Raw genomic sequence first — 24,383 nt, forward strand, 5'->3', positions numbered from 1 at the left:
ACACACTTTATGTTTATATTAGACATGGTGGCATGGCTCGATGTTTTTACTACCATCTCCGCCATGCAAGTGGCTTTGCCCCGAGACCCATCAATGGTACGACCCTGAATATGTCCAGGGCGTCATGGAAAATGACGGTTTGAAACTTCTATGGAATAGGCACATATACAGCCTCAGAGCAATTCCTGCCAACAAACCTGATCTTGTCTTTTTGATAAAGCCAGTGAATGTATTTATATCATTGAATTTTCTGTTCCTCTTGACACCAACGTGATTGGCAAGGCTCAGGAAAAGCGTGATAAATATGCAGACATCGCCTCGCTTGCATCCTCAGTGCACTGTCGCCAGGTTTCCCGTTGTTCTCTGTGCCCTTGGTCTTGGCGCAGATCAGGAGAGCGCCCGAGTTCTCCACCGGGAGCACGGCCCTTCTGGCAATCTGGGTAATGCAGAAGTCTACACTGTTGGGAAGCCTCCATATTCTCCGGAACGTTCTTGGTGGGTTCGACTAGGGCTGGGCTGCCTGTAGAGCGGGCGAGGGTCCTGAGATGATTATGAGCCTTACCCGTCTCACTGTGCCAGGATCACCCGAACCCTGTCTTAAATGACACAATATTTTTGCGCTTAGAATTCAGAGCGATGCTGTTCTCTGGTGTTACGATAGTATCCTGAAGGAATTCTGCTTTCAAAGCTGCTCCCAAGCGTTAAGCGCGACCGTATAGGTACGTACATCCCTTTCTCAGGTACGTATTTTAAACAGCTGGGTAGGCTACCCCTACGGCCCAGATATTGAAACGGGAGATTTCCAGACAAGGCCATGGCGATGTAAAAAATGTTTTATTCTGTAGCAGGCAACTCAGACGTTGACCTCTTGATCAACCACTAAAGTCATCGACGTATTTGTGCTTGTGTTAGATTGTTTGTTGTTTTCGAGCTGCAGCAACGTTCCAGCTATACATGCATTCTTCAACCACGTTCTCGAGAACAACCATGCATTTTGAATCCAGTATCACACCGGAATCTCTTCTTTGATGTTGAGAATGATCGCCTACAGAGATCGTCAGTCATCATTTTGCCACCCGAACGTATACAGATAAATATATTTTCCATTATATCGCTCTGTGAAAGTTGTACATTTATGAATAAATATCTCCAACGAACGAGACATAGTAGTTTTCTGATGTTTTATGAATATAATATTATAAAAAATCACGTTATTTTATTGAACTTGTAGTAACAGTAAGATCAAATAATTTGACGTCCCACAACAAAACCCGAGCTCCCACAATATGAATTACAAAAAAAGCTTGCTATCACAAGACTTCACTCTAATTAAATTTGCACACTGTTTTAATTATAAACGTATTTGAAATGTTATTTTTCGTATTATTATCCACGTGGTCAACGTATGGGTAGTTGCACGCTAATCTCGAACGTCACACGAGTGTCGTATCGACACCTGTATCGTATCACGTTGACCTGTGTCGTAACGACTTGGCCTGAGATTCTAACGATTTGATTGGATAACCGATGAGCTCTCAGTTACACCCCGTTGTGACCGAACTTGTTTCCATTCAAAACAAACACGTGAATTCATTCATTCTGCAACTTATTTGCATTGATTGTGAGACATTTACATTCGCCATCCAGAAAACGGTTGCTATGAGGTAGTTTACTGTAGGAGGCTGTTGGAGGCAATGGCATGCATCGTGCATTGGAGATGTTATATGTGGCTTTCCCTCAAATTCTTTGGACTTGTAATGTCTCAAACAAATGTCCCATCACTTCCAGCTTCTTTACTAATTCGGCCCACCTTGACTTAACGCAGGCACCGTTAGGGTCTACCACTCCCATGAGTCCTTTCTCAGAAGGATTAAGAATTTTCATTTTCCTTCATACATTTGTCAGATCTAGACGATCGTGAATGCTCCAATTATGACTTCATGATGGGCGATTCCACTTTAATGCCAGAGCATGTTACAGGCAAAGATAATTCTCATGTTGAGGAATGGTTTGATCGATTGCTTCACTTGCCTAGCTTTAAAAAGTGGACTGAAACACTGAAAATACAGGTCTCCCCATGCTTTTTAAATGACTCAATATATCTGTGGGTAATATTCAGTCAGTAGAGAACGAATTTCGTAGTTTTGACGAAGTGGGAAAATGGTTCAAGTATAAATACGTCCACCCGACCACCCGTTAAAACGTCGTCAATGGTTGCCTCAAGAATCTACAGAAACGTATTTGGCAGAATTGACAGAGACGATTAGTCTGTAAGGTAAGACTGACATTGACCTACTTGACGCCTTAGGGGACTGGATGACAATACTAGGCGACACGTTTTAATAAAACAACCAACTGTGCCTAATGAGGCAGTCTCATTCTCCTCAGTCATCTGATAACAATCATGGAGACAACATGAACCATGGAAGACAGTGTTAAAGATGCGCTGGTGAGTGTGATTTTTCTCATTCTGATAGATGTCTCGCGCAATGGTCAGTGTCATTTTTGTGAAAATACTGGACATTTCAAAGACTATGCAGGACTAGGTATCAGTCAGGTACCACAACTGGCAGATAGCAATTACAGTCTATACTTATGTGAAGTGACAATTTTGCAATTCTCCTTGTAATTCAATACTTCAGGCCTATGTTAAGAAATCCCTTTTCAAAAGTCAGATACGCCCTCCCTTCTAGGGATAAGTCACAATATAGTGGCAGTATTATGACAAGTTGTATTTCCAATCACTATTGGTGATTTTCAGACACAACAATGCTTTCAAGTTGTTTCAAGATTTTGACTCTGCAATGGTTTTAGGTTTAGATATTTTGATACCTCAAGAGGCTGTCATGAACTATCTATCTTATACTTTGGCTGTTCAAAACGGTCAACTATCGTTCTAATGGGGGCAAATGGTTCTTTGTTACCACATGTTGCTGGTAAAGAATCAATCCCTACAGAGTCAGATCAAATGACTGCTCGCTCGCGGAAACACCTCACAGTTCCTCCCCACTCCAAAACAGAAAATTGTCTAGGTTTCACAGTTCAGTATCAACTGGGAAAAGATGTGCATACCATAGATTCTGTGTCATTCTTTCCGCGAATTCAAATAATGTTCTCCCCCAGTAGGATAAATACCACAACATATCGATTACAATTGCAACAGATATATCATCAGATTTGTATGATGATAGCTCACTATCACGAGGTGAGATTATTCTGAAACATATAGATAAAATGACTAGTCCCATCAAGATCCATCGTGTACTTGCAAACGATGTCGTCATGTCAAGCGAACAGGACTAAAAGTTCCTTAACAAGTTTAAAATGTTTGTCAAGGACAAACATATATAACCCATGTCCAGCTGTACAATCACATTCATAAATTACTTAACTCTGATTAGGATATGGATTTCAAGAGCCCTGCGTTCATTGCTTAACCGGTAACTCCGGGCAGGCATAAAATGTTACCTTAGAATACACAATGTCAGTAAGAAAAATACTATAGGATATACCAGGAAACCTACATTATACATGAGACTACAGATGTTCATAAATACAAATATCCTGAAGAAGATCTATGGTTCCATGATATTAAGTCGGTTAATAACAAACGAAAACGTTAGAATCATTCATAATCTATATCAAAATATTGTTTCAGACACCGTGTTATATTTGGTAGTTCCCTTTTCAGTTATAATGATGCAAATATGTTGAGGACTGATCACCCACATTGATTTTTGCAGGTGTTATTCAGTTTTACAATGTTATGATGCTATTTGCATGGAGCACAGGTCATTTCGATACATGCTATAGATCATTCATTACGGTGTTAGATGATTCAGTTTTCACAGAGTTACAAAGATGTAGAATAGTGCAAGTATGTTGAAATGTGTATTGTCAAATGTCTTGTTGTGCATATTCAGAATACCTGGACTACGTACAGTGACATGTTAATAATGATAATCTTGATGATGAGGAATACTTTCATATACACGGATTATAATTACAGACAGACAGACAGACAGACAGTTTATTTGTATATGTGGCCCCAAGGCCAATAGTACATCTCAGAAAAATCTTTACAATGTATATATGCGCAACCTGTAATTTCATGTGTTGTTGTTACATGAGGAAACATCTCTAGACACTCATTTATAATTTACATTGCTTTCTCTGAGCCTAAGTATGTGGTACAAACCAAGAGCTACCTTAAAGGTCACATGCAACCAAAACATCAAACATAATTAAAACACATTTTTCACTTATTCATGACATATAATATACATTGCTGCTTTTAAAAAAACAAATAAAAAAAATTATAAGCGTACAATCGCGATTCAAAAGTGCAATATTTTGTACTTGGGCTTACTTCCCCCGAAACGAAGCCCTCGGGAGACCGAACCCAGTCATAGCGGGTGGATATGCACTCAAGTGTAACGACGGCTTCCGATTGGCTGTTTCATTTGCTGATATGCTGAGGGTTTATTGTGTGTACAGAAAGATGATCTGTTTGATGGGCATGTTAGAAGTATAGCCAGTCACCAGAAAGTAAGATTCTTTATGGATAACAACTTCTTTTTGTGTACTTGATGCGTCGTTTCAGTATGGATTCATATACTGTTGTCAAACAAAATCATATACACTAAAAGAAGTCGTTATCCATGAAGAATGTATATAGAGATGTCGGGTTTGGAAAATACATGTTCTCTGAATTTTCGTTCGATCCAATCAAAAATTATCTCAGCAGAGATGGTGAACTGGAAACTGTCGTTCGTCCAAGTACAAAGCAGGACTTGAAGCTGACAAGAGTTTGCACCAGTTTCCGTCAGATCCAGTCATCCGAAAAAAGTGAATGTAGTTTCTTTGCAACCCACAGACATAAAAACAAGTCATGTGTATTACACGTGCCTAGTTACATTATGTGGCTGACACGGGACTCGGGTGCACGAGTCATAAATCATCTTATTTTCTTTATGTCGTATAGTCTGATAGGTGTTAAGTTCAAATTGCGCGTGGTCAATGATTGAAGCTGTGTATTGCATGTTGTCTTAGCAGACGGGCAGGCAGACATATAGGCGTGAATAATCCAGACTGCTTACCACAATCAACAAGTTTTTTTACCTAACGAGTAGATTATGTACTTGTTTGTGTACACAACCAAGATTAGACTACTGCTCACGACCTCAGACGCTGAGCATGCATACTGTTTCAAGCTCCGCGAACCTATTCACTGCGCATGCGTTATGGACGCAGCGCAGCACAGCTATTGAAACCAGTTTTCCCCCCAGCGCTGGGGGGAATTTAGTGAAACGTTTGAACTCCGATTTCGCGGGCTTTTTTTTCATCGCGATTTTTTCAACTTTATAGGTTGAATTGGCCATTTTTATGATTTGTTTCGGTAAGTGCATACCGAAAGGTACCAGAATCTGCAAAGTTGTGTTTTACGTTGCATGTGACCTTTAAACAATAGGTCCGTATCTTCTGTGCGGAGCAGCATACAGAATTTTTGTCTCGAGGGTTGGTTATGAAAGAAATTAGGCAGATATTTTTTCTGATTTCTGAGTATTGCAGGCATATATGTAGTGCATGGTACTCATCCTCTTGCGATAGATTACAGAATGGACACTGAGTATCTATTGTATTTACAGTTTTGGCAAATCGTACGGCTTGGACATGAAAATTGTGGGCATTACATCTATATTTAGTGAGCGCACGCTTAAGTTGTGGTGATTTAATCTTTGAAAAGTAAATTTCTGTATTAATACAGTATTTATATTCTCTATAAAAGTTTACAGACGTAGATGAAGTTATTTCATTGTGCCAGTCTTGTTGATAAATATCTTTGCATCTCTGTCTGAATACAACATATGTCATATTTGGGATTTCACTTTCTTAGTAAAGTACAAATTCTAGTACTTTTTTCGGTTGAGTCCCATCCGGGATTCGAACCCGCACCCTCAGAGTCAGGCACCTAATCGCCAGCACACAAAGTCAGCCGCCTAGCCCGCTCAGCCATCGCGACTTTCACTACTAAGAAAGTGAAATCCCAAATATGACATATGTTGCATTTGACCACTTTCTAAATGGCATCCTGTCTGAATACGTCAATGAAATATTTTGCTTTGCTTACATTTTGAGCGAGCCATACATTTCCAAAACCATGGCTAAAAAGAGTAGTTCTGACGAAGGAAACCCAATTAGTATCTCCTGTATCATCTAATGCTTTAAGCATTTCATAGCTGCATCGTGAATATCGTGAAATTGGTTGTCTTATTAATCTTAGCCAATATGATATTACCCGACAGCGGGCGTTAATAAATAATGGAAAACGACCACATTCAGCTAAAATAACCTTGTTCGCGGTTCTGTAACCAACACGTAACAGGAACTTACAGAACTTTGAATGTACCTTTTCAATATTTTTGTTCAATAGTTTTGGTTTGATTTTCGAGTTTGAGGACGTATTAAAGTTAATAAGATAGGTGTTATGTCGTGGAAATCAGGTAGGATGTGTGGGGACATGTATAATTGAGAGGTACGTGTGCATAGTTTTGAATGTCACCGAATTCTTAGCGTTTCGATTTCAGCTTGAAATCTGAACGAGTCGATGTCTGCACGACAATCCAATATGGCAGCTGGTGCTCCTTTACTCTATTAATATGTATGACGTGAGTGTATCTATGGTCTGTGTTTAACCTGCAGTGCGATATCGGGTTCCTGTGGCACAGCTACTGTCGAAGATGTGGAACGGCTGGCTCAGTGTGTTAATACTTCTCATGCCTGTAAAGTGCAAGTTCGTTTTTATTACTGCATCTCATCGGCTCTTACAGGCATTGAGACAAATCACTATCATATTAAGGCTGAGGCTGGACATTTACAAGATATGGAAAAAAGTATTTTATGTCTATGAAAATGGTGTTAGATCGCCTAACATATCTAATAACTACTAGTATCTGACAAGAAATTGATGAAATGTATCAGGGAATTCAATTATAGTTTATTACCAGTTACGAAAACAAAGAAAGCTTTAAATATGATTCAGAAACGTCTCAATGCAGAATACCCTTTGCTTCATGTTGCTCGTAAGGATCCCGGCTATTATTATAAGGAACGCACTCTTCCTTTTTGGCGAGACTCTATTTTAATTTCGCTTGCCGTTCCTATCCAAACTCATTCTACTCTTTTCGATGTATATCGAATCAATTCCTTTGGTTTTACCTATTAATCAATCAGTTAGATATGTTACTCAAATTATGAATTTTCCTGATTACTCAGCTATTTCAGACGAGAAGGACCAGTGTACTGAGTTCTCTTCAACGGATTTTCTATGCTGTGATGAAAGTGAAAAAACACTGTCCAATTGCAATTTTCCACAGTTCGACACATAAAACGTCTCTTACATGCTTACTTGCTTGTGCGATATTAAATTGAAACTGAATGGACTGCGGCCAATGTCTCTTGAAATCGAACTTAAAAATTATACCCACCTAATTTCTTATTACTGTCTGAATTTTTCAATGAATCTATGTGGACATAAATTGTAACTTTACAGCCTCATAACGATTCGGATTTTAATATTCCACATTTTTCTTTGACGATGCAGTCTTTGATAAACTCCATACAAAAGATAGTGACTTTCAAGTTATTTCAGAGAGTTTGAAAATGTCACAGGTTGCTTCCAATAATGCAACTGAAGGTAATTGGATGGATTCTCCCTAAACCATGTGCCTTGGATGGACACAATACAAACCCTTATCTTTTAACGGCTAGCATTGCCGCAGGTTGATCTTTCTTCTTCTTGATTGTCGTTCTTTATTTATGGTTTAAAGTTTCGCGATTATTTTTTAATGTAACGTTTCTGTCCATAGGTTCCGCGACTGATAGTTTGACTGTTTGGGGACCTCCAAAACCTTCACCACCTCCAGCTTATCTAACACCATCCTGTATGTCCTTGATTAAATCAACAATTTCAATGGATGTGTTTTTGATTGTATCTACAGTGTGTTTGGTATCTTTTTCACTGGTTCTCCATTTGACTAATTCTTTTTCTTGTCACGAAATTATGCTTCCGCAATTTCAACTCTGCGCCCGAGACTTAACGGTATCCGGTAGACATCATCTCACTTCGCATTAAACGAGAATTCCTTTCTACTTCTTACTGTTTGATTCTCATAATTTGCGCGTTCCTACACCGACAAAAGTCATGTACATTTCTGGCAAAAATTGATATCAGGTGGTTAAAAGCTTTTCAGTTGAAGCTGTTTATTCCCATTGGAATCGGCGTTGCGTTCCCCTACTGTTGACATAACGTATGTCCACCTGGCCATGAAGCTGAGGCTGAAGATTATACGTAGACTTAAAGATAAAGTAATTTTGTTTAATTTTCTGGTAAGTTAGGATTAGAGGTAGACATTCCAACATGACATTTGTCATTTTAACATATAGTCTGGTTCATAATTATTGAGAATTTTTCTTCTTACTTTGAGCTATCCTAACACCTCAACTGATTCACTGATATTTAAAACTAAGTAATGGTATAAGGGAGGTAACTCATCTTGGCCTACTGAGTATAGTACAATTAGAGTTACCTCCCCTGAATTTGTAGCAGACGTCATTTTCCTCAGCACTGTCAACAATGTCTGCTGAAGATAAAAGAAGGTTGATTTTTGAGTTGTGTAATCAAGGAATTGATGATGTAAATACACTGGCAGAGAGAACAGGAACTCCTCTTTCTACTGTGTATAGGATTAGGAAGAATTTTAAAGAGGGAAAGGATTTTGGGCATCAGAAAGGAGCAGGGAGACTCAGAAAATTGGACTTCTCAGATCGCGTCCGGCTGGGAATTTTAGCGTCTAAAAAGCAAAGGGCAAGCATCTCCAACATCAGGTATGAAATGATAGAAAGGGGATCAACAGTTGTATCAAAATCTACAGTTAGAAGAAATTTGATTGATCTTGGATGGGAGAAAAAGACTGGAATTCTTTCTCCTCTCATGAAACAAGAACATAAAGACAGGCGTGTTGAGTGGTGTTTGGCACATGAAAACTTTGACTGGGAAAATGTGATTTTTACTGATGAAAGCTCAATATGGGTATATCCCAATAATGTGAAAATATTGACAAAGTCTGCGTCAGCACCGTTGTATCGACGACCTAAATACAGCCCAAAGTTTCATGTATGGGGAGCGGATATCCTTATTAGGAACGACCCCGCTGTGTGCGTTTGAGGGAAATCTGACAAGTCAACGCTACACTAACATATTAGATAATTTTCTGCTTCCAAGTGCACATGTGTTTTATGGAAATGACTGGATTTTGCAGCAAGATAATGATCCTAAACACACATGCCAAGCAGTGGTTTCAGGAGAAAAATGTGACTGCATTACCATTTCCTGCATATAGTCCTGACTTAAATCCCATTGAGAACATTTGGGGGATGATGAAGGAATGTGTGAATCAAAAGGGGTTGACAAAAATTGAAGACATGAAGAGAGAAGTGGTCCGATACTGGGACAGCATAACTCACGAGACACTAACCTCTCTGATAGGAAGTATGCAATATGCCTACCCGTCTTAGACTGTGCCGTGAAGCTCAAGGAGACTTGATAAAATATTAAATTGTTACCTACACAACATGAAAAGGTCAGTTCACTTTCACAATACATTCAATTTTATCTGATTTGTTCTCGTTTAATAATATGAAATGCTTTAGCTATTCTCAATAATTTTGAACCATACTGTATATAAAAAGCCTCCGCATTTCCTCATTCGTCCCCATGCTTTCAGACTGCTTGGTTCTTGAGTGAGATTCATTTTGAAATATTTTTCAGAGACTGCGATTTTCAAAATCCTTTTTAGCTTACACTTTTGAAATTCAATTTCAAAATTCTTTCCCATTTTTAACTCAGCTTTTCAAACAAAACAGCTTTGACAATAGTGTATATTATTGTGAATATGAGTCCGGTACTGATCTTTCCTGTATTTCTATTTCACAGAGTGTCCTATACCTTAATTTGTCTTATTGTTCACCCTTTGTTAAACCGATTGTTACTCCTAAGTCAAATGTACTTTTGGTGGATCAGTGACACGGAGCTATTGAAGACGTTATTGAAGACACACGAGCTGCACTTCGACGGAAGTCGCAGCTCTTCGCACTACGCACTCCTCTCATTCATTGTCCATCCCATTTTCGAGCGCTGCCGTTTTGGCGGGTAGTTTTATTTATAGCGGTACTGTTGCCATTGTCATCTGAATTAGAGCCAACGGATCCTGTCGCTTTGGAACAAGTCACCATACTGGCGGAATATTTCCGTGCGCCATACTTGTTTGAGGCATGTGCACGGACTGTGTTTTTAAACCAAGATCCAATTTCGGTTAAGCATTCGTGGATAATATGGGAGGCGGTTAACCTTGCATTCCAGTCGACAGTCATTACTGGCTCCTTTGGATGTTTTGGAGCGGGAATTTGTTTTCCCAACATGCCAGTTAAATCCGCCACATCGAAACTACTTTTAAGCTTAATGAAACCTGTATCGGGGATTTGGTTGACCAGACTCGCCGTTGGTATCAAACATGGTTCCGTCAACCTTCCAGCGTAGGTTGTAAAAGGCCTGTTCGTTTACAGGCATAATCGAACCCCATGGTCCTACCGTTACCCTTTTAGGTCGTTATTGTCGGTGCACGGGATAATCCCGGACATGTATGGTCCCCACTGTGGTACCCGTACCTACATGGGCGTGCTGTCCTCTTGTATATAATGACACCATTGCGGGCTCGTTTCAGACAACACTGGGTTGCTCCTCGTCACACAAGTGCACCGCCTATGATTACTCTCCCTTCACAGCCGGTTCCCACTCCACCTTCACTCCTTCAACCTACCAATCCATCGCGGTCCCCGCGTCATCACGAAGCCCTTCGGACGATGTGTGGATATCTATCGATTCAAACATCCCTGGCCTTGAACCCCTTGACCCCATATCGCCACGTCATACTGCACCTTCTTTGGATGGTGGATGCTTATCAACTGATTCCAAAATCCCCAGTCTTGACCCAGCTGACCCTGCCTCGCCGGGCTCCTCGTCATCATCATCGGAGTTGGAGTCATTTTTGGACTCCCCACAAGTGTCCAGGACAACCTGATCAATTATAGGATTTATATTTTCAATACACATTACACAAGAGTGTTAAATATTAACACCTCCCTTTATAGGGAACACACATTAGTTAGTTCTGATAAAACCTTAATGTTAATGAGATAACGCAGGCCAATATTTATATTATTCGCTCATGTAACGTTATGTATCTTGGGAACGTATATTCTACCTATTTAACCACGTGGAAATTGGTCGATATTATCTAATCAATACGCCATGAATACACTCTTTATCATATCATTCTTGTATTACTGTCAGGTAATTGTCATAATTTTATTGTCTTCACAACATGTTACACGCATAGTCTGGAGAAATGGTAATTATGCAACTTCCCTGTATTTATATTTTATATTTATAGTGCTGATAATGTTTATCCGTCAACACAGACAAAACTCTATTCTCATCTATCTTTCAATATTCCTATAATCCCTCACACATTTATCTATGTTGTTCGTCATCGTCTTGTATACCACGAAGCATCTATTGAATGCTGTACTCATATCCGCATTTATAGATTAGGTTCTTGTCTGTGACTTAGATCTCGGATCTCTTTAATATACCTTTTCCATATTATGACAATGACAATTATGAATCAGATACTGAGTCGTCTTATAGCCGTATGTTCATATTTACCCACATCGGCTTGGGTCCAGAACAGATTGTTGTAATCCATTGTTCCTTTCACTTGTCACCAAATCTGTTTTACTTTATTGTTTCCAATTCACTTCACTGGTCATCAATTTACTGGCTTTAGCTTAACACCCTTTCTCAAGTCCATAGTCTGCCCACATTCCATTGGAGGACTGCCACTCCTTTCTCGACGTCCATATCGTGGGCCAATACTGACGCCGTTTCGTCAACGTCAACGTCTGCTATGGGCCAAACGCTACCTCCGATGGACCCAGAAAGACTGGAATCGAGTCGTCTTTAGCGATGAATCCAGGTTTACCCTCAGATTCGCGGACGGCAGGCATAGAGTCTGGAGACGACTTCGTGAACGGTATATCCAATGTTGTGTACAGGAAGTCGACAGATTCGGGGACGGAAGTTGGTGTGGGGTGCTTTCTGTGGGAACAACAGTTCCCAACTTCTGGTCGTCCGTGGAAACCTCACAGCTGCTGCCTACCGCGACCAGGCGCTCACTCCTGAACTCGTTCCTTCCATGGCGGCTCGTGGCACAGGTCTACAGTTATAGTATGATAATGCTCGGGCATTTCGCGATGTTCACACGGAATTTCCTTCAAACGCTGGATTCAACGTCATGGAATGCCATCAAGGTCCCTGACCTTAATCCAATAGAGCACGTTTCGGATGCAGTTGGGAGAAGGCTTGATCAGTTCCATGTCTTGTAAAGAGCTGCTCTATCCTGTCAAGGTAACGGAGTAACGGAGCTTATATACAACAGTCAAAAACAGTGACAAACTATCACAATGACAAACTCGTTTATTTACAGACCTCCGTCCTTCTAATCTTGCCGAGAGGGCCGTTAAATACGAAAATATAAAGACGTTCAGGGACAGTGATGTCCATGTTGTATTTAATACGTGAGTCATCCGCCGTTCACTCAAGAAATGAATAAACGATATAGCTGACAGTAGGGAACACTCCCATTGCACATGCTACATCTGCACTGTATATTGTATGATCGAGTGACTGACACGTCATGTGTTGAAATCGATACTGGGGTCTAAGATAGTGGTGTGCGTTATTGCTTCTAGCAAGGTCTTCGGGTACAGACGTTTTTCATTATCTCTCAGGAGGATGTTGTCTAACCACTGTAAAATTGTATTCCTAATTTGGGGAATCGTAAAGCTTGTCCACTGTGACAACTGTTTTGACGTGGCTACTGTAGTGCAGCATGACAAGTACATGGAACACCAGGTGTTCAGGAAGTTCAGAAGTCTGTCTTTGTACATTTGTGTTTCGGAATGTCTCCAGTCCTCAAGATGTCTTTCCTTTGGATTCGACAAGAAAAGGCGCACCTGTTTTCTCAACGATAAGGACAGTGTCAATGGAAACGTTGTTGAGAGAACGGGATTCCTCTTCAGTGACATCCTCCACTGGCCAAGGGTTTGTACTAATATTATTTTATACATACACTGAAATTAGAGGTCACAAACGTAAATCCCTTAATACATGTGGTCAGTTCTTTTGGTACGGTAATTTGCCTTTTCCGAAACATACTTCTTTCAGGCAGCTGCTCATTTGTGCCGTTTGGGGCATTTGTGCCGTTTGGGGCATTTGTGCTCAATACTGGAGTTCTGACGTAACGAATCCGATTTGAGAATACAAATGTCAGAACAGATGAATAAGTGTGTGTTGTTTTACGCTGCTCTGTTATAATGCAATATTACAGCTATGGACCAGACAATCCAGTGATCAACAGCATGAGCTTCGATCTGCGCAGTTGACATGACTTAAGGATGCGAATGTCAGAGCAGATGAATGAGTGAGTGTAGTTTTACGCCGTTTTGTTACAATGCAATATTACTGCTATGTAGAGGCGGTCGGTAAAACCAAGTGATCAACAGTGTGAGATTCGATCCGCGCAGTTGGGAACCGATGACGGCAGTTTGTTGTTACCGTGCTATTTGTTTTGTTTTCAAATATTGCATAGAAAATTTCAAGAAATGAACTTTGGGAAGTCTGTAAAAAATATACCATTTAAAAAACTATTAAGACCAGTTGAAACAGTTTGGTAAAAATGTAATCAGACTGCGTTCAATACATAGGCGCACAGAACAAGTGCTCGGAATCAACGGCACCCATGTGCTTTCTCACGAATATAACCACGCAAGAGTATTAACATATCAAAATCGGTTAAAACATACTTACATCAGTTTTAGTTTTACACCACTTTTAGCAATTTTCAAGCAATATGACAGCGGGAAACACCAGAAACGGGCTTCACATATTGTACCCATGTGGGGAATTGAACCCTGGTTTTCGACGTGACGAGCGAACGCTTTAACCACCATGCTACCCCACCGCTTTACATATAACTATGTGCACCGTACTTGTGTAAAGGTCAACACATACAATATTGACAAACAACGCATGAATAAGAACTTGGAGATTACTCACTTCGATGATAGGAATTACAAATTTATCAGACCTTTCCCAGTCTCATTAAAACTATGGTCTGAGATGCAAATTACAGAAACAGCGGAATATTTCTGCTATTACTGACATGATGTCAAGGGTGAATTTACTGTGACTGTGTCCAGTCTACCCAGCTGTGAATTGTGTACCTCGTTAGGATGCCACAACCACACTATAACTCGGTGCGCCTTGTGGCAGCACGAGTTGTATACTGCCCAGGGAGTTGAGACTGATAATACGATGTGACGCTGAGACGGATATCCACTGATCGTGAGAAACAAATACCAGCGCCTTGAACAAGCAATAGTTGCATGGATATGTGGGCTATATATAAATATCCTTTAATAATCATACCCAACTTAATCGTCGTTTCTATTTGTAGTCTCTCTCTGGTCCGTGTTCGGTGGTGTTGTGCCCGGCATCATTCCGGTGCCAGGTAGACCGACTTGGTCGTGCAGCCTGCGTTCCAGGTAACCATATTTTTACATTTTGTCGATTCCAAATGCATAATAAATTGTATAAAAGGAAACAAATTCTCGTTTAGAGATGTCAGAGACCGACTGGAATGGGTTTGGGTGCGTGAGGGTCTCCGATTCGAGTACCCCTGCTTGTTTCAGGGGGACATTGTTAACTATCAGCAGAAGGAGAAGTAGTTAGTGAGTGAGTGAGTGAGTGAGTGAATGAGAAAGAGAGTTAGTGAGTGAGTGAGATTTAGATTCACATTGGCTATAACGATATGTACATTAATAATAACTTTTTTTACACAACATGTCAACATAAGACAGTAAAACAAATTTAACTACTGCTAGACACATATTAGATGATCATGTGCACTGAACACATTTGTGACAAGAGAGGCGGTACAACGAATTGGGCGAGTACATTTGGCTGCTACAGGTATCTTGACGATTATGCACGTGCAATACATGCTAACCGTGACATGAAATCAACACCGCTACTGATTAACACCTGTCTCGCTACTGTTTTACACCTGTCTCAATACTGTTAAAACAGATTTCAGTTGTAGTAAAAAATGTCCAAGTTAGGAAAACATGGGCAAATAGTTCATTCTCAGGCAAGGGAGATAGCATACAATGTTATCATGTAAATGGACAAAAATTGTGCAACCAAAGCAGATTCTCTTTTAGAAAGTAGCCTTGCTACTGGACTCTCAACGGCAACTTTAAAGCGCATTAAGGCAGAAGGTGGTAGGAGTGCGAGTGGACCTACATTTATCAGTCCCACCAAGTTGCGCAAACCCAAAACTTGCAGTTACAAACTTGATGATTTCGACCGGTGTGAAGTCCGTCAATTTGTACAAGGTTTATATGGCGTAAAAAACAACTACCCACTCTGGATACGATGTATGATATGGCAAAGTGCCAGTTGAACTACAAGGGTTCTAAGGAAAGTTTTCGAAAAAATCTCAAAGACATGGGGTTTACGTGGCGAAAAACGCAGTCAAACCGTAACCTTTTAATGGAACGTAAAGACATTGTTTCCAAGCGTTTGCAATACTTGCGTGCAATAAAGAAATACAGAGAAGAAAATCGAACACTCATCTTTATCGATGAAACATGGTTGCATGTACACCACATTGTCCCAAAGTGCTGGCAACTTGAGGGTGAAGTCGTAATAAATGGGGTTCAACCTCCGTCTGGCACTGGACCTCGGCTCATTGTGGTTCATGCAGGGGTGAAAACAGTTTTGTTCCAAATGCTTTGCTTGTTTTTGATTCCAAACTCAAATCAGCAGACTATCATGACGAGATGAACTTTGATAATATTTCCAAATGGCTCCAGGAAAAGTTGATCCCAAACCTTCCACTGCACTCTGTCATCGTTATGGATAATGCACCATATCATAGCAAGCAAGTGGACAAATGTCCGACAACCGCCAACAGAAAAGATGACACAAAAGCGTGGCTAGAAAGGCACAATATCTCATTTGATGAGAAAATGCTTAAAGCCGAACTATTGTTTCTTGCAAAAATCCAACAAATCGGGCCCTGTCTACAGAGTAGACACGATGTTGAAGCAACATGGTCATGATGTACTACGTCTCCCTCCATACCACGCAGAACTAAACCCGATTGAGTTAATTTGGGCAAATGTGAAAATTATGTCGCTTCACAAAACTTGCAGTTCACAAAAAGTTCATTAAGAGTTGCCATAAATGAATCTGTGCAAAAGAATGGTCGGAATGTTGTAAACAAGTTAAAACAATTGAAGATGGTTACTGGCAATCGCAGTAGAAAGGGAAATTGACAGACTAGTGATTGACTTAGGACTTGCAAGTGATTCAGACACCGAGACTGACTCAGAGAGTGATAATTAAAACATAAATCAATAAGTCCGCCTAATGTGCCAGCATTGTTGTGTCTTGTACAATAATTGACACATACTATATCAGGTTTTTACTGTTCCCATAATTTGTCATAAAAAAGAGTAATCTTTGGCGAGTTGTCAGTATTTTATATTTTTTTAGTCACTGATAAATCTACTGAGTCTGGTACTGAGTAATCCCCAAACCGACAAATTTGTGTACAAAGATGTTTCTCACTGACTTATCAATGTCAAAAGGTATTTTCAATTTTCTGTACACAATTTTGGTGACCATAATAAAAATAGGACAGAAATTTGGAAATATTGTTTGAATACTAACCATTTCTCTGGAACCGGTTATATAACTTTCCAAGACATGTATTCCCGGTCGATCACCAGTGGAATTATGGACGAAAATCAGCCCGTACAGAGAAATAGGAACAAAATTATGGGATAAAAATATTTCCCCCTTGCTACTCTGATTTAGCCACCACCATTCAGATAACCTTTAACATATTAAATAGTTAAATGAAACACAATTAACTATATGTAGTTATTATCTATTTACTATTTAGCAGACGAAAAGTCAACTTTACCCATTAAAACATTTTTCCTTCGAATGATAAGAATACAATTTCAGGCATAAGATACTGATATTCCACGCTAACCTTTAGTTAAGGCGAAGGCAAATAGATGATTGTGGCATTGACAAGCATTTTAGATATTCAACAATTTTGTTAAAAAAAAAACCCAAGAAAATGTCATTTGCTTCGTGAAATGGATCGGTGGTCCTAAACATATTTGCTCAGTATATTGTGTTGATTCAGTTCGTTGGGATTGTACCTGTTCCCAAATCGAGTGTGCTATAACAATTCATGCATGAAACGCACGGGGAAAATGAACTTCTCGATATTTATCAGACAACCTGTCTCAATCTTGTTTCAAGTGGATCGTTCTATGGGGCGTTCCCAAGTATGCAAATTGGGGTCATTTGTCAGGTCGTGGATCATCTTGTATGTGTTTACCAGTAAGATATCACTGATGCATCTAGGAAAAGGAAGCTATGATACAAATGATGCATCTGTGATGGGGAAACTTTGATAGTATTGCTGCATCTAGGACAGGGGAACTAAGATATGCTTATGTCTTTGTGACAAGTAAGCTAAGATACTGCCGATGTATCTAGGACCGAGAAGCTACCAATCAAACCACTGATGCATCTGTGAAATGAAAACTAAGATACTACGGATGCATCTAGATCAGGGGGACTAAGATACTGCTGGAGCATCCGTGACAGAGAAACCAAAACATTGCATGTGCATTTGGGACATGTAAGCTAAGATACCACTGATGCATCTAAGACAGGCAAGTCAAGCTACTGCTGATACACTGAGACGAAGACGTTCGTGTAACTGTTTCTACACTCCTCATATCTCACAAATATTTCAGAATTCTTTGGGTGTGGTCAGCCCCCAGAGTTAACGGGCGCCAGCAAGACCTACGAGGGTCATTACCAGGGTGCTGTAACAACCTACATCTGTAAGCAGGACTTCACAGCCTGTCACGACAAAGTTACCAGCATCTGCCAATCCTCTGGTCAATGGGAGAAAATGACGACTGGCTGGTGTAGTCAGAATGTTTGGCTAAATCCGGTGAGTCAAACATATTTCGTCGTCTAGAATTTAACTTTACTCCTATTCAAATGTACACTAAAACTTATATATGAATGTATCTAAATGTGACTAAAATATTTATTAATGCTGAAACATAACCGGTGTCACATATGTCATATTTGCACATATCACCTTCGCCTTGAATCAAAGTCGCTGTTTGTGACGTCATTAAACAATTAAACGTGACGTTACTCTAGCTCGGGAAATAAAGAAAATCACACTCGTTTCTTGTAAGTCGCATGACACTTGCTCGTATAATAATTTCTAATTTTCCCTTGTATGATATCCTGGTGTCATTTATTTATCTTGCAAATTATTCTCTCTCTTAGGCTCTTGACGTAAAGCATCCACTTCCGTGTGGGCCATCAAGAGCGTTCACAGCAACAGTCATTGGAACACCAAACCAAGCTACGAGGTAATCATGACCAGTTTATTATGAAAAGGGTACAATAAAATAAAATGCAACACTGAAAACAGCTACGGCACCAGGTGTCTGCGGAAACGGTAATCATGCACTGCCCTTTTGGAAGCGTCATGCACACAAGTTGTCTAAAAGGAAGTAAATGTTTTTACTCCGAAAACTTTCGAATATTGTCGTAGTCATTTGTTCATAACATTAAAGCCATTTTAAATAGTTTTAAATAAAAATGACATTACTTTTGAGATATTCGTGAGAAATACATTTTAAGCAAGCTGTTTTTAAGTCTTCTACTTATACCAAGAGCCTTAGATGTAAGTCACGCTCAAACAGTGATCGCACCATGTATTCGCCAAAAGGTGAGCATATTCTCTTCCAATTGTGATGTTTTACACTCAAAGGCTAAGCAAAGATAAATCAAACGTTTCCCTGAAACAACTTGCAATGACTGCTACTTTGTTAATCCAGACAAATTCCCTTATGTACCTCGGGTATTTGATAGAAGATGTGCTTTCAGTCTTTGTCTTCGTGTGTCAAATGCATTTCTGTGTTACGTTAGGCAGACGAGCAGCTAAACATCTGCTAAAATTAGTAATTATAGGATAGTAAAGGAATGTCTCTTGATTTAGCTGCATGATCATCCACTGAATGGACATAATATGAAATGGCCACTGAGAGGTCTGTCCCTGATTATACAATGGGCCTCATTGAGCAACGCCGCTACTGATTGTGTATGGTCTACATGGGGCTTTTGTCAGTCTCCCATTCACATCTATCCCAATTTCCATTAAGTCGTTTGGAACAATGAACACGCTATCCAAAAAATGTGCAAACTCTTTCACAACTTTGCAGCTCTCTGCATGAAATTTCAAACTTCACTATTACAGATGGGATGTAGGCCTGTGGAAAGACGATGATGTGCTTTTCTATTCGGATTTTCGCTTTCTATTCAGTGGAATGAAAAGAGTAATAGTCATGGACACTCAATTTAATAGAGTGTGGGGTGCCCATGTTATTGCTAGACACCGTCTGCCCATGACTTTAGGAAAAGAAACAGAGATCCGGATAACTCTCCACAATGGAATATACAAGGTACGTTCGATTGCGTCAGGTAGCCGCCAGTAGATTACGTCGCCAGTTTGGCAGGCATAGCTAAGCCACCAGCAACTTGCTCCTCTGCTCGTCTATCGCATTATGCGGGTTGTAAAAGGCTGCTAACGGGATCCTGTGGTCAGGCTCGCTAACTGGGTCGACACATGTCATTGCATCGTAATTGCGTATGTTCATGTTGTTGATGATTGGATTGCCTGGCCCAGGTTCGATTATTTACAGACCGCTGCCATATGACTGTAATATTGCTGAGTGCCGTGTTAGCAACCAACAACTCTGATTATGTTGCAGTTATTTTCCCTTATCTTGCTTCCAATCATACTTCATGATAGTTTGTCTACACAAGCATTTGTCTACACTTGGGCAAGAGTTGTCCCTCCTTATCACATTTAATTTGGGTATGCTGTTTTAATTGGAGAAAATGTTACCCTCTGGTAACATATTTTATTTTGCTTTTGAATATTAATGTAAAATGAATTTATCATACAAAAATTCATTTTATGAAAAAATCTTGTTAGTATAGAAATCTTTTTTTAATTGATGAATCATTTTTTTAAATTCATGTTGTTTTAGAAGTTAATTAATGTGCCAAATTCTACAAACGTCCTTAAAAATGTATTCCTTGCTTTATTTCATATCAGCACTGAAATATCTTGATACAAAAACACGCATTGAATAATAAAAGTAAACAATTTACTTTTAAAATGATTTTATTGACATATTACTTTTTACACACAGTTCCACAAGAGAGCTCCATTTGTCAAACAAATGCCGTGATGATTTTATTACATAATTAGATTTGAGAGACATTTTTGTAATCATGATACCAAATTTAGCAATTTCTTGACATTCTGATATTTTGTATCCAACCTTTTCAAGCCGTTTTACAAGTAACCTAGCAGCATCAGAACTTCTCCTGTGTCGGGATTCGAACCCAGACCTCCGGCAGTAGGACCTCACACCTCACACACTAGACCTATGAGTTGTTTTGAGGCTGGAATCACAATGTACCCAGTGTGTCAAAACAATCCTTACAGTGGCCTTTTCTTTCTTCCAGCTGGAAATTGATGGCAACAGCATATTCAATTACACTGAGAGACTGAAAGGAGGGGAGCCGGTATCTGTTTTGATAAGGGGAGCCGTCTCAGTGCGCCTGATGGAGATCCTGTTAAATTAAAATACCTTTTTGTCGCCGTGTCGAAAACTTACCCTAGACATGGTCTAGTGATCGTAACGTCATCCGTAATTTCAAATGTCCGTCGCCATTTTGGCCGATAGTCGTCATCGTCCATTGTAAATACATTCTTTGCTTTATCGTCCCTTAATAACATAATACCATTTTTTCACTTTTAGGCAGTGAATTATAAACACATTCCTATTATATGGCACGAATACAAAGATGCCTAATAATTACGGGAAGATGTTAAATGTTTTATCTTCTGAATGTTACCACGTGAAATGTAGAACAACAAAGCCAGAAGAACAAACAATCAAAATACTGAGGTCTCGGCGATTAGGTTTTCAACAGAAATGTGTATGTGGACATGATCTCCAGAAAGCTTGTCCACATGCCAGCCTGTGAAAACGAATACATGTGTACCAAGAAAAGAGACAAAATTTCATTCCGTCAAAAACCAAAGTAAAACATTACGGCGGTAACTTCATCGTTTGCTTTTTTTTGTAAATGTACCGATCCATGTGATTTTAACCCAAAAAATCACTTTGATGAATGTATGACATAAACAATGCTGAAATAAGAAAACAGATTACAAATAGTAATTTTAAGAGACAACTTCACCCGTGTCTCTCTGCTCAAGCTCATCGGTTCAGCGTTCAAAAACGGTTTTATTTCCAACGTGTTCTGTGCGGATACGTAAGTCTCAAAATATTTGCAATGAATTTAAGTTTTTTGAAAAAGCAATTTTATATCTTTGATGGCTAAATTTGAAAGCAAGTTCCAGCGGCTGAAGGGCAGGGATGATATACATCCAGCGAATGTACCGTATTGGTATGACGTTTCACGCCGCGCTCAGCAATATTCCAGCTATATGGCGGCGACAGTCTAAGTAAACTTAGTCTCAGTATTATTTGTTACACACATACGCCAAGTCTAACACACCCCAGTAGGAGGTCACGACAGGTAACCTTTGACACTGACCAATCAGAACACAGTTTACCAAATCGAGAACGTGGACATTCGTGCATACCTTTTGAACTTGGAAAAGGTATGTACCAACGATATGAATGTTGTATTTCGCTTCAGGGTGATGAACATGAAACACACTATATTACGTAAACTATATATATAAACAGTCGCTGAAAAAAGTCGACGTCAGTATTCAAGGACGTCGGCTTGCGGAAATGCGTAATATTTATGCATTATCAAGAGATGGTTGAGTACACATTTTGCTGCAGAGACGACTTCTGTTTTGTAAGTAATGTTCATAATACACCTGTCTGATGTATATTATTATTATTTACTGCCCAATCAGAATCTTACTGTGTTTACTGGGGTTTTGCACATCAATAAGCAAATAAAGCGAATGGGAAGGGTGCCATATGACAGAGTTATACAGTTAAACAATGCTTACAATTTCGTTTTGTCAGTTTACATTCATTCGAAGTTCATAGTATGTAGTCATAACAGAGCAACAAGCTCTAAAACACACATATCAGTCCCTCCTGGATTCCGCGATTCCGCGGTTGCAGAAAAACATCGCAGAATTTACCTTTCCATGAAGAAAACTGGTCCGCGGAAAACGCATTTTCTTGCAGAATCCGAGCAGAATTCTGAGCACTTTTCTGCCACGGAATTTGCTTATGTTCAAAATTGAGTGATAATTGACTCAGAGCCGAAATGACAAATAGGGTTAATGTCAAATGTAGGATCGGTTACACATAAAACGAAATCACCTACTTACTGTGACAACATTTTCAAAATAATCATGAATACAGATACTTCATTAATAAAGCAAGTTTAGGCATCTTTCAAATAATATTAGATAAAGTTGACACTTCATTTACGTTCTCAAACTCGATCATTTTGAAAATTGAAATTATTTTACATTTAGTTGAAATATAAAAATGTTATTTGCATGAATCCGGAAAATGTTCGTCTGCTTCAGCGAATGTTTAATTCTCAAACACAGAAAAATGTGTGGGTGCTTTGTCATCATCAACCTTACTCAAGATGTGATGTGTACTGTCGACTTAACTTTATTTTATATCTGTGTTTGAGAATTAAACTAGGAAGGTCTGTATAATGCTTCTGCTGTTTTTCCTAAATGTTTTTACCGGCGAATGTTTTGCAGAATATTGGAAAATAGGGTGCAGAATTTGCTTAAATTTGCCGTCGCGGACTTCCTTAAAATTTGCCGTGGAATTCAGGAGGGACTGCTCCTTTGTGGGACTTAATGTCTCCTACGAAGTGCTTAATGTCTCCTATGTAGGACTTAGTATCCCCTGTAGGAGATGATGGATATATGTTAATGTGCATTAATCTAAAATGGTCGACTTAAATCCCCAGACACGCAAACAATCTCCGGAGTCTACAGGCATAGACTTTCATTCACTTTTAGACTCTACAGGTAAGTGTTTCATTTACAAATTAGATTACACTGGCATGTGTTTACTGTTTTCCTCACCATTAGACTCATGTGTTCAACTAATTGTTGCCTATTACTCTCATGTGTTGGACCGACTGTTGTTCTTTACTGCCTCGCGTTCACTTTGCTCTACTCTTATGCGTTGCAGTTTGTTCATATGTTGCACTTTACTGTTATGTGTTGGGTATTTCAGAGGTCGTTGCACATGAGTGCACAGATGTGTCTTAGACTATTCCCTTATTCTTACACAAACAACTATAGCGACAATCTATTGAATTTCGTACTGTTTTACTCAACAATTTCCAGCCCAGACAAGTCAGCTTGTAAACAATCACGAGAAAACACACGTGTGTGTGTGTGTGTGTGTGTGTGTGTGTGTGTGTGTGTGTGTGTGTGTGTGTGTGTGTGTGTGTGTGTGTGTGTGTGAAGAATATTCAGTGACTTGAATTCAAACCTTTCAATAAATGGATTAACTTATACGTAGGAGGTAATGTTACCTGCGTAGGAGATAGTAAGCTCTACGTAGGGGATATTAAGTACCTAGTACTACGTCGAGTGAATGAGACTAAAACACATTTTCACGGCGGCCGTACTAAGCTTCCATAAAAGGATTCTGTCACTTTTACTTGTACTTTAATTCATTATTTACCATCTGTGAATCTATTCCAGGTCCAGGTCTAGGATTTGTTATTTATCCAGAAGCACTGGCTCAACTTCCTCTTCCCCAGATATGGAGTTTTGTTTTCTCTATAATGTTTTTTTTAAATCCTGGATTCTCTGGTGAGATACAAATTGCGATAGCGTTACAGGACAATGTTTCCATATCCGATCCATATCGACATATAAACATCTGTAAAAACAACACTGCACAATATCATTGACTCATTCAGCACAATTTGTCTTCTTTATAATGCTTGTTCTCTTCATCCTGGATTCCCTGGTGAGATACACATTGCGATAGCGGTAGAAGACAATATTTGCACATCCATATCGACATAT

General features: G+C 39.5%; 1 protein-coding gene and 1 pseudogene across 1 annotated transcript; both read left to right on the forward strand.

Annotated features, from left to right (window-relative positions):
- The first annotated feature begins 304 nt into the window (after nucleotides 1–304).
- Nucleotides 305–7,431, forward strand: LOC137257507 (uncharacterized; annotated as a pseudogene).
- Nucleotides 7,432–12,913: 5,482 nt separating this feature from the next.
- LOC137257508 (uncharacterized) lies at nucleotides 12,914–20,956 on the forward strand. The gene is made up of 6 exons (XM_067794836.1): nucleotides 12,914–13,222; nucleotides 14,637–14,724; nucleotides 18,028–18,230; nucleotides 18,581–18,666; nucleotides 19,557–19,761; nucleotides 20,837–20,956. The coding sequence occupies exons 1-6, from the start codon at nucleotides 12,914–12,916 to the stop codon at nucleotides 20,954–20,956; spliced, it is 1,011 nt and encodes a 336-aa protein (XP_067650937.1).
- The last annotated feature ends 3,427 nt before the right edge of the window (nucleotides 20,957–24,383 follow it).

This window comes from Haliotis asinina, chromosome 12 (genome assembly GCF_037392515.1).
Source record: "Haliotis asinina isolate JCU_RB_2024 chromosome 12, JCU_Hal_asi_v2, whole genome shotgun sequence".
Classification (NCBI taxonomy): Eukaryota; Metazoa; Mollusca; class Gastropoda; order Lepetellida; family Haliotidae; genus Haliotis; species Haliotis asinina.